The following is a 13242-nucleotide window of genomic DNA, read 5'->3' on the forward strand; positions in this document are numbered from 1 at the left end:
CCAAAAAGATATTACAAGGAAACGGCACACCAGAATCTTGTCTGAATATTGATCCAACAATGCTCAACAAAACATCAGCAAACTAAAAGTCCATCGTACATTGAAAGAATTATACATAATGACCAAGTGGGATTTCTTCCTGGGATGCAAGGATGTTTCAACAAATGAAAATCAGACAGTGTAATAGGCCACACTTACAGAATGAAGAAAAGAATAATACAGAATTATCTCATTTGAAGCAGAAAATCATTGGTCTAAAGTCAACATTTTTCATGATAAAAACAATCCATGAACTGGAATAGATGGAAACTTACACAAAATGGTGAAGTCATATGTGAAAATCCTATAACGGACATCATCCTTGATGGTGAAAGTTTGAAAGTTTTCCCTCTAAGATCGAAGTTTTTCCTCTACGATTAAGAACAAGGCAGAGATGGGGCGCCTGGGTGGCACAGCGGTTAAGCGTCTGCCTTCGGCTCAGGGCGTGATCCCGGCGTTATGGAATCGAGCCCCACATCAGGCTCCTCCTCTATGAGCCTGCTTCTTCCTCTCCCACTCCCCCTGCTTGTGTCCCCTCTCTCGCTGGCTGTCTCTATCTCTGTCGAATAAGTAAAATCTTTAAAAAAAAAAAAAAGAACAAGGCAGAGATGTCCACTTCTATCGACACAATATCAGAAATTCAAGAAATGCAATTAGGCAAGAAAAATAAATAAATACCACTCAAGGTGCAAAGGAATAAGTAAAACTATCTCTCTTTGGACATGACATGATTACATGGGTAGCAATCCTATAGATATCACATGTAAAAATAAACTGTTAGTGTTAATAATGAATTCAGCTAATTTGTATTATACAAATTCAACAATCAAAAATCAGGTGCATTCTATACCCTAGTGATGACAATCCAGAAAGGAAATTAGCAAGCAATTCCACTTACACTAGCATCAGAAGTTATATAATACTTAGGTGTAAATTTTTGAATGGGGATGGAAGACTTGTAACCACAAAAGTGTGAAACGTTGCTGAAAGAAATGAAGAAGTCATAAATCAATGGGAAACATCCCCCATTGGTGGATTGGAAGACTTCATATTGTTAAGTCAATACTACCTAAGGCGATTCTATAGATTCAATACAATTGTTGTCAAAATCCCCGTGGCATTTTTTTTTTTTTTGTAGAAATAGAAAAGCCCATTTCACATTCATATGCAATCTCAAGGGACCCCAGATCAATAAACAATCCTGAAAACAGGCACAGTTGGAGAACTCACATTTCTTGATTTAAAAACCCACTACAAAATACGAGAGTATGTACTAAGGTACTCACAAGAGAACAGAAACATAGAGCAATGGAATAGAATAGAGAGCTTACCAATAAAACCTCCACATATGGTCAAATGATTTTCAACAAGAATGCCAACACCATTCATGGGGGAAAGAACAGTCATCAGATGCTGGGAAAACTGGATATCTACATGCAAAGAAAGAAGTTGAGCCCTCACCTTCCTCTTTATAGATAAATGAGCTCAAATTGGATGAAGGGACCTAAATGTAAGAGCTAAAACTACAAAATTCTGAGAAAAAAAAAACTGTAGGCAAATCTCATGATGTTTGATTTGGCAATGATTTCTTGGATGTGACCACAAAAGCACACATAACTATATATATATATATAGTTCTGACCTCATCAAAATTAAAACTTTTTGTGGCAAGGACAAAAGTGGTAGGACAACTCACAGAATGGAAGAAAATCTTTGCAAAGCATATGTCTCATACAGGATTAATAACCAGCATACATAAAGAACTTTTAAAATTCAACAACAAAATAACAAAGAACCCAATTAAAAAAATGGACGAAGGACTAGAACAGACTATTTACTAGAGATCTTCTCATTCAAATGGTGAGAAAGCACATGAAAAGATGCTGAAGATCACTAGTCATTAGAAAAATGAAAATCAAAACCACAATGAGATACCCCTTCATCCCTTGGAATGGCTTTGATCAAAAACAAAACAAAGCAAAACAAAATACGATACAATGAAATAAAAATATCAGAAAATAAATGAGAGGGGTGCCTGGGCGGCTCAGTCAGTTAAGCGTCTGCCTTCAGGTCAGGTCGTGATACAAGGATCCTGGGATCGAGCCCCGGGTTGTGCTCCCTGCTCAGTGGAGAGCCTGCTTCTCCCTCTCCCCTCTGCCTGCTGCTCTGCCTACTTGTGCTCTCTCTCTCTCTGACAAATAAATAAATAAAATCTTAGGAAAAAAAAGAAATAAATGTTGAGTATGTTGTGGAGAAATTGAAACTCTTGTACATTTTTGGTAGGAATACAAAACGATGCAGTCACTGTCGAAACTGCAGTGTTTTATCTAAAATTAAATATACGATTTATACATATGACCTAACAATTCCACTCTTAGGTAAATACCCCCCGAATTAAAAGTAGGCACTCAGATACTTGTACATCAATATTCATGACACCATTATTCATGATAACCGAAAGGTAACAGAAAAAATTCATTTCTATCCATAGATGAACGGATAAACAAAATCAATATATACAATCAAATACTGTTCAATCTTAAGAAGCAATGATGTTCTGATATGTTTGATAATATGGATGAACCTAAAAAATATTATTCTAAGTGAAATAAGCCAGATAGAAAAGGACCAATATATGATTCCACTTACAGGAAGTACCAGGAAGAGACAAATTTTAGATGCAAAAAAGTAGACTAGAGTTTGCCAGTGGTTTTGGAGGAAGAAGGAATGGGGAATTCTTGCTTAACGGGTGCAGAGTGTCTGCTCGGGATGTTGATAGAGCTCCTGAAACATACAGCAGTGCTGGTTTCACAACACTGTGAATGTACTTAATGCCACTGAATGGTATCCTTAAAAAAGGTTGAAACATTAGATTTTATGTTATGCGTATTTTAGCACAATATGATCTATGTACTCAAACAAGGGGATCATCCCAGGTAGAGACTTTCACTGAATTAAATGGCTTGAGGAAAACAATAAAATGCATTGTTCCAGAGGCTGGTAGATTTGACAAACCTGCCCTTCAATGGGGAAATAGAACCATGGGAGCAACCAAGCACAGGAAAGAGCAGGCTTCAATCGTGTTCTGAAAAAAATCATGGGTGATTCTATGTCTGAACAATGAGTTAGGAACTAAAGGAACGTGAGTCACCTTCAGGCAATCATTGAACTGCAGGTGCAAGACTTTGCAGTTGGATTTCCCTGCCTCGGTTACTAGCCGGTCCCTGGAGACACCAAGAAATACAGAATCATTCCTTCTTTCTTGAAGTGTCCTAAAACCCAGGCAGGGATATAAATCAGAGGAGCAGGCTGCTGGTGCAGCACACGTAGGCTCAGGGTTCTTTTCGATTTCTCTTAGGTGTCCCCCAGGGAGAAAATCTGTGCTTCACCCTTGCAGCATGTGAGCTGGGAAAACCCATGCACATAGCAGTATTTGCAACCAAACATGCCTTCTAAGGAAGGCACGTGCTGTTACAGGCTGGTCTTGGGTGTGCCAAGGAGATTGGGTGGTTTGTTCATTAGTCTGGAAAAGAAGATTGGGGTCAGCAAGTTGAGGTGCTAGGACAAAAATGGGAAGAACTAGGAATGGGTGTTGGAGAGAGAAATGGAGGGATTATGGGAGGGAAGAGGATCAAGAGGAGTCAGGGAAAGATGAAAACTCTGTCATCTGTCTATCTATAATCCTATATCCATGTCTGGCCCAGGCCTTGCCCCTGAACTCCAGATTTGTGTGTCCAACCAGCAACTTGACATTTTTCTTAAATAGAAATAAACCTGTCCCAGTTAACATGTCCCCAACTGAACTCAATTTCTGCCACATTCTTGCACATCTCAGCTGAGGCACCTTATTTTTCCAGACCCTCAGGTCCAAAACCCTTGGAGTTTTTCTTCCCCACCCCAAATCCTATGCATCAGGGCATCCGAGCTCCCCTTCTGCCTGCACCCCAATCTGACCTCTTTCCCCTTTCTCTCCTGACTACTATCTTGGTTAAAATTTCTTTTCCCTGTTGGCCTGAGTACAATGAGCTCTTGAATGCTCTAGTTGTTTCTATCTATGTGCTGTGGTAGTCTCTTCTCAACCAAGTGCTAGAATAATTTAAAACTCATGTTGGGTCATATCAGTTATATCTTCAAAACCTTGCAATGGTAAATAGTTCACTGAGAATAAAAGCCCAAATCCTTAAACAGAGCAGGAGGATTCTACTCTCATGCTGTTCCCATGCTGTTCAGGAAGACTTCCTCCACAAAATACATGGCTCACTCCCCACCTTCTCATAATCTTTGCTCAACTCTCCATTCTCAGTGATGGCCACTCAGGCTACCTGTTTAAATACATCCCACCCTGAAGATTCTCTCATTGTCCTATCTGGCTATACTGTCATGTTTTTTTCTTAATGCTCATCCCTTTCTGTATTCTATGTTATTTACTGATTTGTTAGGTCTATTGTTTCCTGTCCTTCCCTCCACTATTATATAACTGCCAGGACAGAAACTACTCTGTCACCTTTATACATCAATGTGCCTTAAGTTCATGTAACAGTTCTTGTCACCTAAAGGTATATGGTAAATATTTATGGAACGTGTGATTTATGTAATGTCTGAATTTTGAGACCCTGGAGTCTTTTTCTGTGGAGAATTTCTCAGGAAATTATATCAGAAGCTGAGTTTCCCACATAGATGACTTGGAGAAAACAACCATTTGCATATACCCAGAAAGCAGAAGCACCCAAGAGAAGCAAACCACAAATGCTCTTCTCCACACCCCACCCTTCCCCACACTGATCGAAAGATCCACAGAAATTTCTTGGGATAGAAGTGGGCCTCTGGGTTTGAGAAGAACAATGGTTAGACCTGTGAGATCTAGAATCAAGCTGCCTGGGCTCAAATCCTAGCCCTACCATTTACCATGAGAGACCTTGGACCTTTCTGTGCCTCCTTTTCTTATTTGTAAGGTAGGGGTGATGAGAATGTCCAGCTTGAATACAAAGATCACATGACGTAACAGACGTAGGCTTTTCTAGGTGTGTGTGGCACATGGTGAGTGGTCAGGAATTTAGAAAGTTATCACTCATGAGATTACATGAGGCATGGAGGCATCTGTGGACACTAGACGACTGGGATTGGGATGTACATATAGATATAATTATAGCTGCAGATCATACAGGCAGGAGTCCCCATATTTTTTATCCCCTTCTTTCCTCCTCACACTGATCCAGCATGGAAGGGAACCCCAAGGCAGTGATGGCCAAAGTTCTACTCATTTTACCAAGAGAGAAGTTTGTTTGTTTGGTAGAATGATGTGTGTATTCTAGCAGTGTTAACAAGAGAGGAGCGAGCATCCGAGGAGCACAGAGGAATGCTGCCTATGTAAATGAATATTTACTCAAAGTCCAAATCTTCCTCCCCAGTGCCCAACATGGAGTAATGACAAAGAGCATTTTGATGTTGGATTTTTTGCAGTCTCACACCCCAACAAATGCAGCACCCAAAAGATGTTTGTTAATGGCATTAAGGGCAGACAATGCAGTATCCTATGACAGCGCTTTACAAGTAATGGAGAATGGTGGGGAAATCCAAGTTACAGAGAAAGAATATGGCTAAAGGCCAATCAAGTCAACTGGCTGCTAGCGAGGTCACTGTTTTTCGGAGCCTTTCTTCAGTCCCCTAGCCACAGTCTATACCCCCCATATTACATCTGCTCAACAGGCAATGACTGTGCTACCACGCAGACAGGACAAGAGGAGGAGGGTCACTGGGTGGAAAGTACCACCAGTAATCGACACATTATCATTTACTAATGTGGATCAATAGTATCAATGGTGTTCAAGCATGCTGTGTGTGCTCTCTCTGTCACCTGGTTCTCATCATGGGAAACACCAGGCAAACCACAACTGGGGAACATTCCACAAAATGAAAAGGTCATGGAAGACTGATTGGAAGAGACTAAGAACCATGCTAACTACATGCGATGTGGGTTCCTAAGAGCTTGGTGGAGGGTGAGAGGTAGGTTTAGACAAGTAGAAAAAGAGGGTGAGTAGCTGAGAGAAGGAACCAAACACGTGTTCAGAGTGCATTTCATGTAGACTGAACATGATGTGAAGAGAAAAAGGAAAGCCTTTTCAAAATCCTGAGTGTGTGCACGCACGTGTGTACCCTACCTCACACCCAGTCATGTGTGTACAGACACACAGACACACACAAACATAAGTGCGTTCCAAGTGTATATACAGTGTGTGGCTCAGCATGCTGGTATACAAAGAATTTTGAGGATTAAATGAAATTGTAATACATGTTAAATTTCAGTAAACATTTGGCACATAGGAAACACCCAAGACATCATTAACAAGAGTTTGGGAGTACAGCCAGCACAAGTGGAAACCTGGAGACCTCTGAGTGGGATGAGTGATGGCTCTTCTGTTTGCCTCTCTGTGTTTTCTGATGTTTCTGCAATTAGCCTCCACGGAGGAGGAGCCAAGCAGCATAACATGGTTAAGAGGATGAACTGTGGAGCTGAGTGGCCCGGACATGAGTCCCAGCTGCTCCACTGACTTAGGTAGGTGACTCTGAGCTGGTTGGCCTCTCTGCCTCAGCTTCCCCATCTGCAATCAGGAGTCCAGTCATAGCTAATAGGTGGGTGTTGTGAGGATTAGATCAATTAATACACACAAATATGTCATTGTTACTAATTGGAACATTGTCTGTTTGGACACTCCTGGTAACCAGCTGCAGGTGACAGATTCATAGAGGAAATGCTCAGATCCCTGATTTCATGCTCTCAGATGACACCCTGTCCTTGGCCTTCTGTGGCAAGTCAGGGTAGCACACCTGTGTTTATGTCCAGGGGCAGGGAGAGGGTGAGGAGGCAGGGAATGGGGAGTCCCCCCCCCCCCAAGGCAGTGCTCACCTGTGAGTCCCAACAGCAGAGCCAGCAGCAGGTAAGGATGAGGGCGGGGTCCGGAGGCAGCGGCAGACATTGTGGAGGCCTGAGGACCCTGCTCTGTGCAGATGTGTGTGCTGGGGAGATGGGGCCTCTATTCTGTGGGGGAGGAACAGCCCGCCCCTCCTGGGATAGAAGAGGAAGCATCTATGCTGCAGTGACATGGCTGTGAGGCAGCAATCTGCTTCTGGATTGTGAAACAGAATTCAGGGAGAGAAGGCCTCACATGGCGGGGTGGGCCTCTTCCCACGTTTCAGAGAGTGGACATACCCAGGAGGAATGATGCTTCCTGCCCACTGGGGGCCTCTTCTCTCTGCACTGGGTCCCTCACCTCATCTTTAGGTCTTCTTGGCTGTTTCACACTTGGGAGCCACAGGCCAAGAAGGATGTGCAGTTGGGAGCTGTGTCCCAAACTCCTGAGTCCAGGGCACTTGGGGGTGGCTGGCTTGTGGCCTCATTCTGCACCAGCCTCCACCAAGAGCTACTCAGCTGGAGGAAAGAGCAGACATGCCAGGGTCTGCAAAATTTTGGGATCAAATGAGGTCTGCTCCAGTTATAACTCCCCATTCCCACCCTTTATTGATGGGAATGGTAAAACGTTGCCGAAATGCACAGTGCAGCGTGGCCCTCAGAAGTAGTATGTGCTTGGGGTGCCTGGCTGGCTCAGTCAGTGGATTGTGCGACTCTTTAGATCGGGGTTGTGGGTTCAAGCCCCAAGTTCAGTGTAGAGATTAGTATAAAAGAAAAAAAATCTTAAAAAAAAAGAAGTTGTATGTGCTTGCCTCCAACAAAAAGCATCATTTCCTCCATTCTTTCAGGAGAGGAAGTGGGTTCTATGTCCCAGAGAGCACACTCCCAGGCATTCATCTGAGCGTAATGAAGGCTACAGCGTCACAAAAACCTGTGTGTGTGTGAATGTGGAGATCAACTCTCTTTGCTGTGCCAAAACCCTGGAAATGAGAAAATGTCCAGTGATAAGTGAATGGTTGAACGAACTGGGGTTCATTCCTACCGGGAAATACTACCCAGTAAGGAAAAGGAATAACTTACCTACATGTAAGTTTCCATAGGCCTTATGTGGAGTGAACAAAGTCAATCTCAAAATGTCTCATACTGCGTGACTCCCCTTACACAACATTCTCGAAGTTATAGAGAACAGATTGGCATGTGCCAGAGGTTTGGGTGGTGGGGCCGGCCATCACTACGTGAGGCTGCATGTGGTAGGTAATAGCCACCAAGTCCAAGGAGTGTGAAGACTGGGACACTGTCACTGTAGGGGGAACTGACACATTCCAGAGAAAGCAGAGAATTTCTATAGGAAATCCACTGTGGGAGCCGGGGACCTCCTTGAAGATGGGACATCTGCTCAGGGCCTGCTCCAGAGGAGGATTCAGGTACACATTAGCAGATGTACACGTGAGTAAATGCAAGGCTGAATGAGAGAGTGCCTTGAGTGAGTGCATGCTTGATGCATGGGTGGATGGAGGAATGTATGGGTGAAAGAATGATGGGATTGAGGCGAGCCATCCAAATCTGTTATTTTATCCCCGACTTTGGCTCTGAAAGAAGCAAAGATGAGCATTCCATTCCATTTAAGAACCTGTAAGTCAGAACATTCCAGTTAAGAACCTATCACTCACTCTGTGACTTGATAATTCTCAGATGTGAAGATTCACTGACTCTTCATGGTTATATGAGTCCAAGATACTGAGATTTTACATAGGAAGGAACTGGGGTTTGGAGAAGTTCAATTAGTAGCCCAAGGTCACAAGGGGCAAAGCTGGGTAACACCAGCCGCAGCATGTTTTACCATCATGCTGGTCTTACAACTTTAAGGCTATATGCATTTGTGATCCTAGCTTCTGAAATTATGACCTAATGACTTCTAGTAATCTTTTCAACCGTATTTTCAGCTGTGCAGTAGAATGTATTCATAATAAGGAAACTCTGCAAGATGTTTAGATACATTTTATAGTATTTCAGTAGAATTCATGTGAACACACAGCTTGGTAGAGTCTACCAGTAAACCAAGGGCAGGGAGATCCAGATTGTGTCCCTGCACTAACACCACAGTCAAATGCAAGAGAATAGCAGGTAAGCCACCTAGACTATATTTTTCAGCTTGAGGCAAATGTGTACATTTTCCATGGCCAGCTGGATGGCATGGAATGTGGCTGGACTTGAAGAGAACATTCCTGAGGAAGACTAGTTTTCCCAGCAGAACAAATGGACAGAGCAATCTCACTTACTTAATGTCATCAATTCAGAGAGTGGCAAGAAGCAGGAAATGCTGGTGATCTGAGAGACTAAGAGAACAGCAGAGCAGGGGGTAGACCAGGGCAGACCAGGGAAAGATTAAGTGCCAGGAGAGTGACTCAACCCTTCCAGGAAAACTATCCCAAGCAAGACCTGGGAGTGGATGACACACAAGACCCCTCCTTCTAGTCTCCTGCCTCCCCGGAAGCCATAGTAGGAGACCACATCCACTCATTGACTTCCTGTGTGGGGAACAGTTCCCTGACTACATGGTGGTGGTCCTTCAGGGACCTGCCACCAGGCCTCAATCACATTCCAGGTAGAAAAGGGTGAGTGGAATTATGCAGGCTTGCAGAGCTTCTGCCTGCCTGTGTTTCCCTTTGTTTTGATTCAGAAGATACTAGGCTTGGGGGCTAATGACACCCATGTTGAAATTTCATCCAAATCCGGAAGCTAACATGTGGCTATAGGGGTCTGTGACTGGTGTGTAGGGAGCCAGGAAATGGGCTACAGTAGACACAATGCAGACTCTTGAGCTCAGGTTTGTCCCTAAACCTCACAAAGGCCAGTCAGACTTCTATGCTCCGTTTACCAATTTTTTGGACCATGCAGTGCACACTTGTGGTTGCACTTTACCTACTGAGTATCTTTTTATTTGTGAGTTTCTCTTGCACTATGTTCAGGTTCTGGTGGTTGGGCCATCAGAGAAGGACATGGTCTGTCAGTACGGCCTGATGCAACATGGGGCACAGGGCCCTGGACCGACAGAAGGGACATCTGTACACTCCCATCCTGCAGGGTTGTTGTGGATTCAGGGGCACAGTATCCATTGTATAGTGATGATTTGGTACATGTTTCAGATTTTGAATAATTTTTATTTTTACAAACCAAGAGAATGGAGTTTCTCAGAGTGTACTCTCCATTCGCAGACACATAGGTGCCTGAACCAGATACATGGGCCATGTCAAGATGCCTTATTGCTTTTTTAAAAAGAGTTATTTATTAATTAAGTTGTTTATTCATTTTAGAGAGGGAGACTGATCTGGGGCTCATTCTCATGGCCCTGAAATCTTGAGCTGAGCCAAAACCAAGAGTCAGATGCTGAACTGACAGAGCCACCAGGCACCCCCAGACGCCCTCTTATTCACTTCACACAACAACAGGTGCCCACATCTTTGGGTGACACATCCCTGATGCAGATGGACTAGGCTGTTTGGCTGACCTCTGTGTTTTCTACTTGGTTTGTTCAGGGGCAGTGGCTTTCATTGAAACTGTAGATTAATTGCTGTTCTGGCCCAATTTCCCAGAACCACAAGACAGGCCCTGCCGGGGAGCGAGCACACACTTTGCAGCCCAGAGTTAAGTCCTCTCCAGGTCTGAGTGAAACTGAACCCTTAGGCTGGGTCACCTGGAACTCTTCATCTGAAGTTCCTGGAAAGAAAACTTGTGTCATTTCTCATTTTCTTATCTTGGGCCCAAGATGATCTGAAGGTCTGGTTCTAGGTCAAGGTGAGGAGTCTTACACACTCTTTTAGCAACACATACTGGCTCCAAAGTATGAACATTACAAATTGGGTTGCTACGTCGAATGAGGGGAAAGGAACCGATGTATAGAAAGGGGGCGGGTACCTTCCTTCTGCATCATGACAGGAGGAGGGCCTGGAGCATAGTTGGTGCTATAAGAACAAGGGAACTTGGTGAAGAATAAATTACCACAAACTTAGTGGTTTAAAAAACATATTGTTTCATAGTTCCTGTGGACCAGGAGTGCAGGCACGGCTTAGCTCAGCTGTCATACACAGAGGGATGATGATGTGAAGACACAGGGGGAAGTGCCACGTACAATCCGGGGATGGTCTGAGGCTGCCGGAAGCTAGGAGAGGCCTGGAACAGATTCCTCCTCACAGTTTGTAGCAGCTTTAGTTATAATTGCCAAGCTTGAAAGCAACCAAGATGACCTTCAGTAGGTGAATGGGTAAAGAAATCGTGGTACATCCAGACAGTGGAATGTTATCCAGTGGGAAAAGAAATGAGCTAGCAAGTTCTGAAAGGATACGGAAGAAACTTAAATGCTTAGTATTAATTGAAAGGAAGAGGCTGCATACTACCTGATTCCAACTACATGACATTCTGGAAAAGGCAAAACTATGGTGAAGGTAAATATATCAGTGATTGCCAGGGGTTAGGGGGAAGGAGCTAAAAGGAGGATTTTTAGGGCAATGAAACTACTCTGTATAATATTATAAAATATTAAATACTATATAAACTATAGTTACTATATATAAACTATAAATACTATAAAAGTATAAAACTACTATACATTTGTCCAAACCCGTAGACTATGCAATACTAAGAGTGAACCACAACGTGAACTATGGACTTTGGATGTTAATGACATATCAGTGTAGGTTCATAATTTGTCATAAATGTACCACTCTGGTGGAGGATATTGATAATGGCAGCAGCTGTGATGTGTGGGGACAGGGCATAATATGGGAAATCTCTGCACCTTCTGCTGAATTCTGGTGTGAACCTAAAACTGCTTTAAAAAAGGAAGTCAATCCTTAAAAAAAAGTAATCCATATCAAAGGTCATCTAGATTTTCTTCTATGATATCTTCTATGAATTTTATAGTTTCGTGTGTTATATATGAGTTATTTTTATGAAGGCTGTTGGTCTGTATGGTGAAGCAATTTTTTTTGCATGTGGATGTGCAGATGTCCAATTGCTCCCACAACATCTGTTGAAAAGATTATCTTGGTCCTTCCCAAAGATCAATTGGCAGTATTTATGTGGGTCTATTTCTGGACTTTGTATTCTGTTGCAGTGATCTGTGTGTCTCGTCTCTCACCAATGCCACTGTATCAATGACGGTAGGTTTCTAGAAAGTCCTGTAGCCCAATGGTGTCAATCTTTTAGTTTGTTCTTCTCCAACATTGAGTTGGCTTTTCTGGTTATTTAACTTCTCCATGTAAACTTTATAATCAGTTTGTCAATATCCATATCCATAAACTAGTTTGCTGGTATCTTGATTGGGATTGCATTTAATCCCCAGATCAAGTTCGGAAGTATGTATAGCCTGACAGTATTGAGTCTTCCACTCCATGAACGTGGGATGTTTCTCTATTTATTTAGTTCTTTGATTGCTCTGATCAGCTTTCGAACATTCTTTATATAGCTCTTGTACATATTTTATGAGATTTCTACCTAAGTATTTCTCTCTTTCTTGGGTGGTAATGAAAATGTTCATGTGTGTTTTTAGTATATAGAAACACAATTGATTTTTGTGTGTTGATCTTTTATCCTTGAGGAACTCACTTATTAACATTAAGAGTTTATTTGTAAGTAGATTCCTTGGGATTTTCTATGTAGACAATTCTGTCATCTGCAAATAAGGGAAGTTTTATTTTCCGTCTCAATCTACATTCCTTTCCTCTCCATTCCTATGCTTCCCTTCCTTTCTTCCTGGCCCTTTTGCTCCTACAACTTCCAATACTATGTTGAATAAGAGTTGTGAGAATGAATATCCTTCCTCAGTCCTTATCTTAGGAAAAAAATACACTGCCATTTGTCATTAAGTATAATGATAGCTGTAGGGCGTTTTGCAGATTTTCTTCATCAAACTGAGGAACTTGCCTGCTATTTCTAGTTTGCTATCAGTTTGCATCAAAAATAGGTTTTGGATTTGTCAAATGCTTTTTCTGCATCAACTGATAGAGTCATGCAACTTTTATCTTTAACCCTTCGATCTGATGGATTACAATGATTGATTTTCAAATGTCGAAACAGTTTTGCATGCCTGGAATAAATCCTACTTAGTCATCTTATATAACCTGACAAATTGTGAAATTCTACTTTCCAACATGTTGTTGAGGATTCTTGAATTTAGATTCATGAGAGATATTGGTCTGTAGTTATCTTCTTATCATAATGGCCTCATCAAATGAGTAGGGAAGTGTTTCCTTCTCTTGCATTTTTTGGGAAGAGATTGTGCAAGATTGGTATTAATT

The 13242-nt window shown here is 42.4% G+C and overlaps 1 protein-coding gene across 1 annotated transcript in view; it reads right to left on the reverse strand.

The window, feature by feature from the left end:
- Nucleotides 1-13242, reverse strand: part of LOC123798970 (uncharacterized) — a 58342-nt gene that overhangs the window by 16056 nt on the left and 29044 nt on the right. The window contains 1 exon segment of the mRNA XM_045807793.2: nucleotides 6944-7070. Within this exon segment, the coding sequence (XP_045663749.2) occupies nucleotides 6944-7070 (127 nt within the window).

Source organism: Ursus americanus, chromosome 22 (assembly GCF_024610735.1).
Source record: "Ursus americanus isolate L20-20 chromosome 22, mUrsAme1.1.p, whole genome shotgun sequence".
Taxonomy (NCBI): Eukaryota; Metazoa; Chordata; class Mammalia; order Carnivora; family Ursidae; genus Ursus; species Ursus americanus.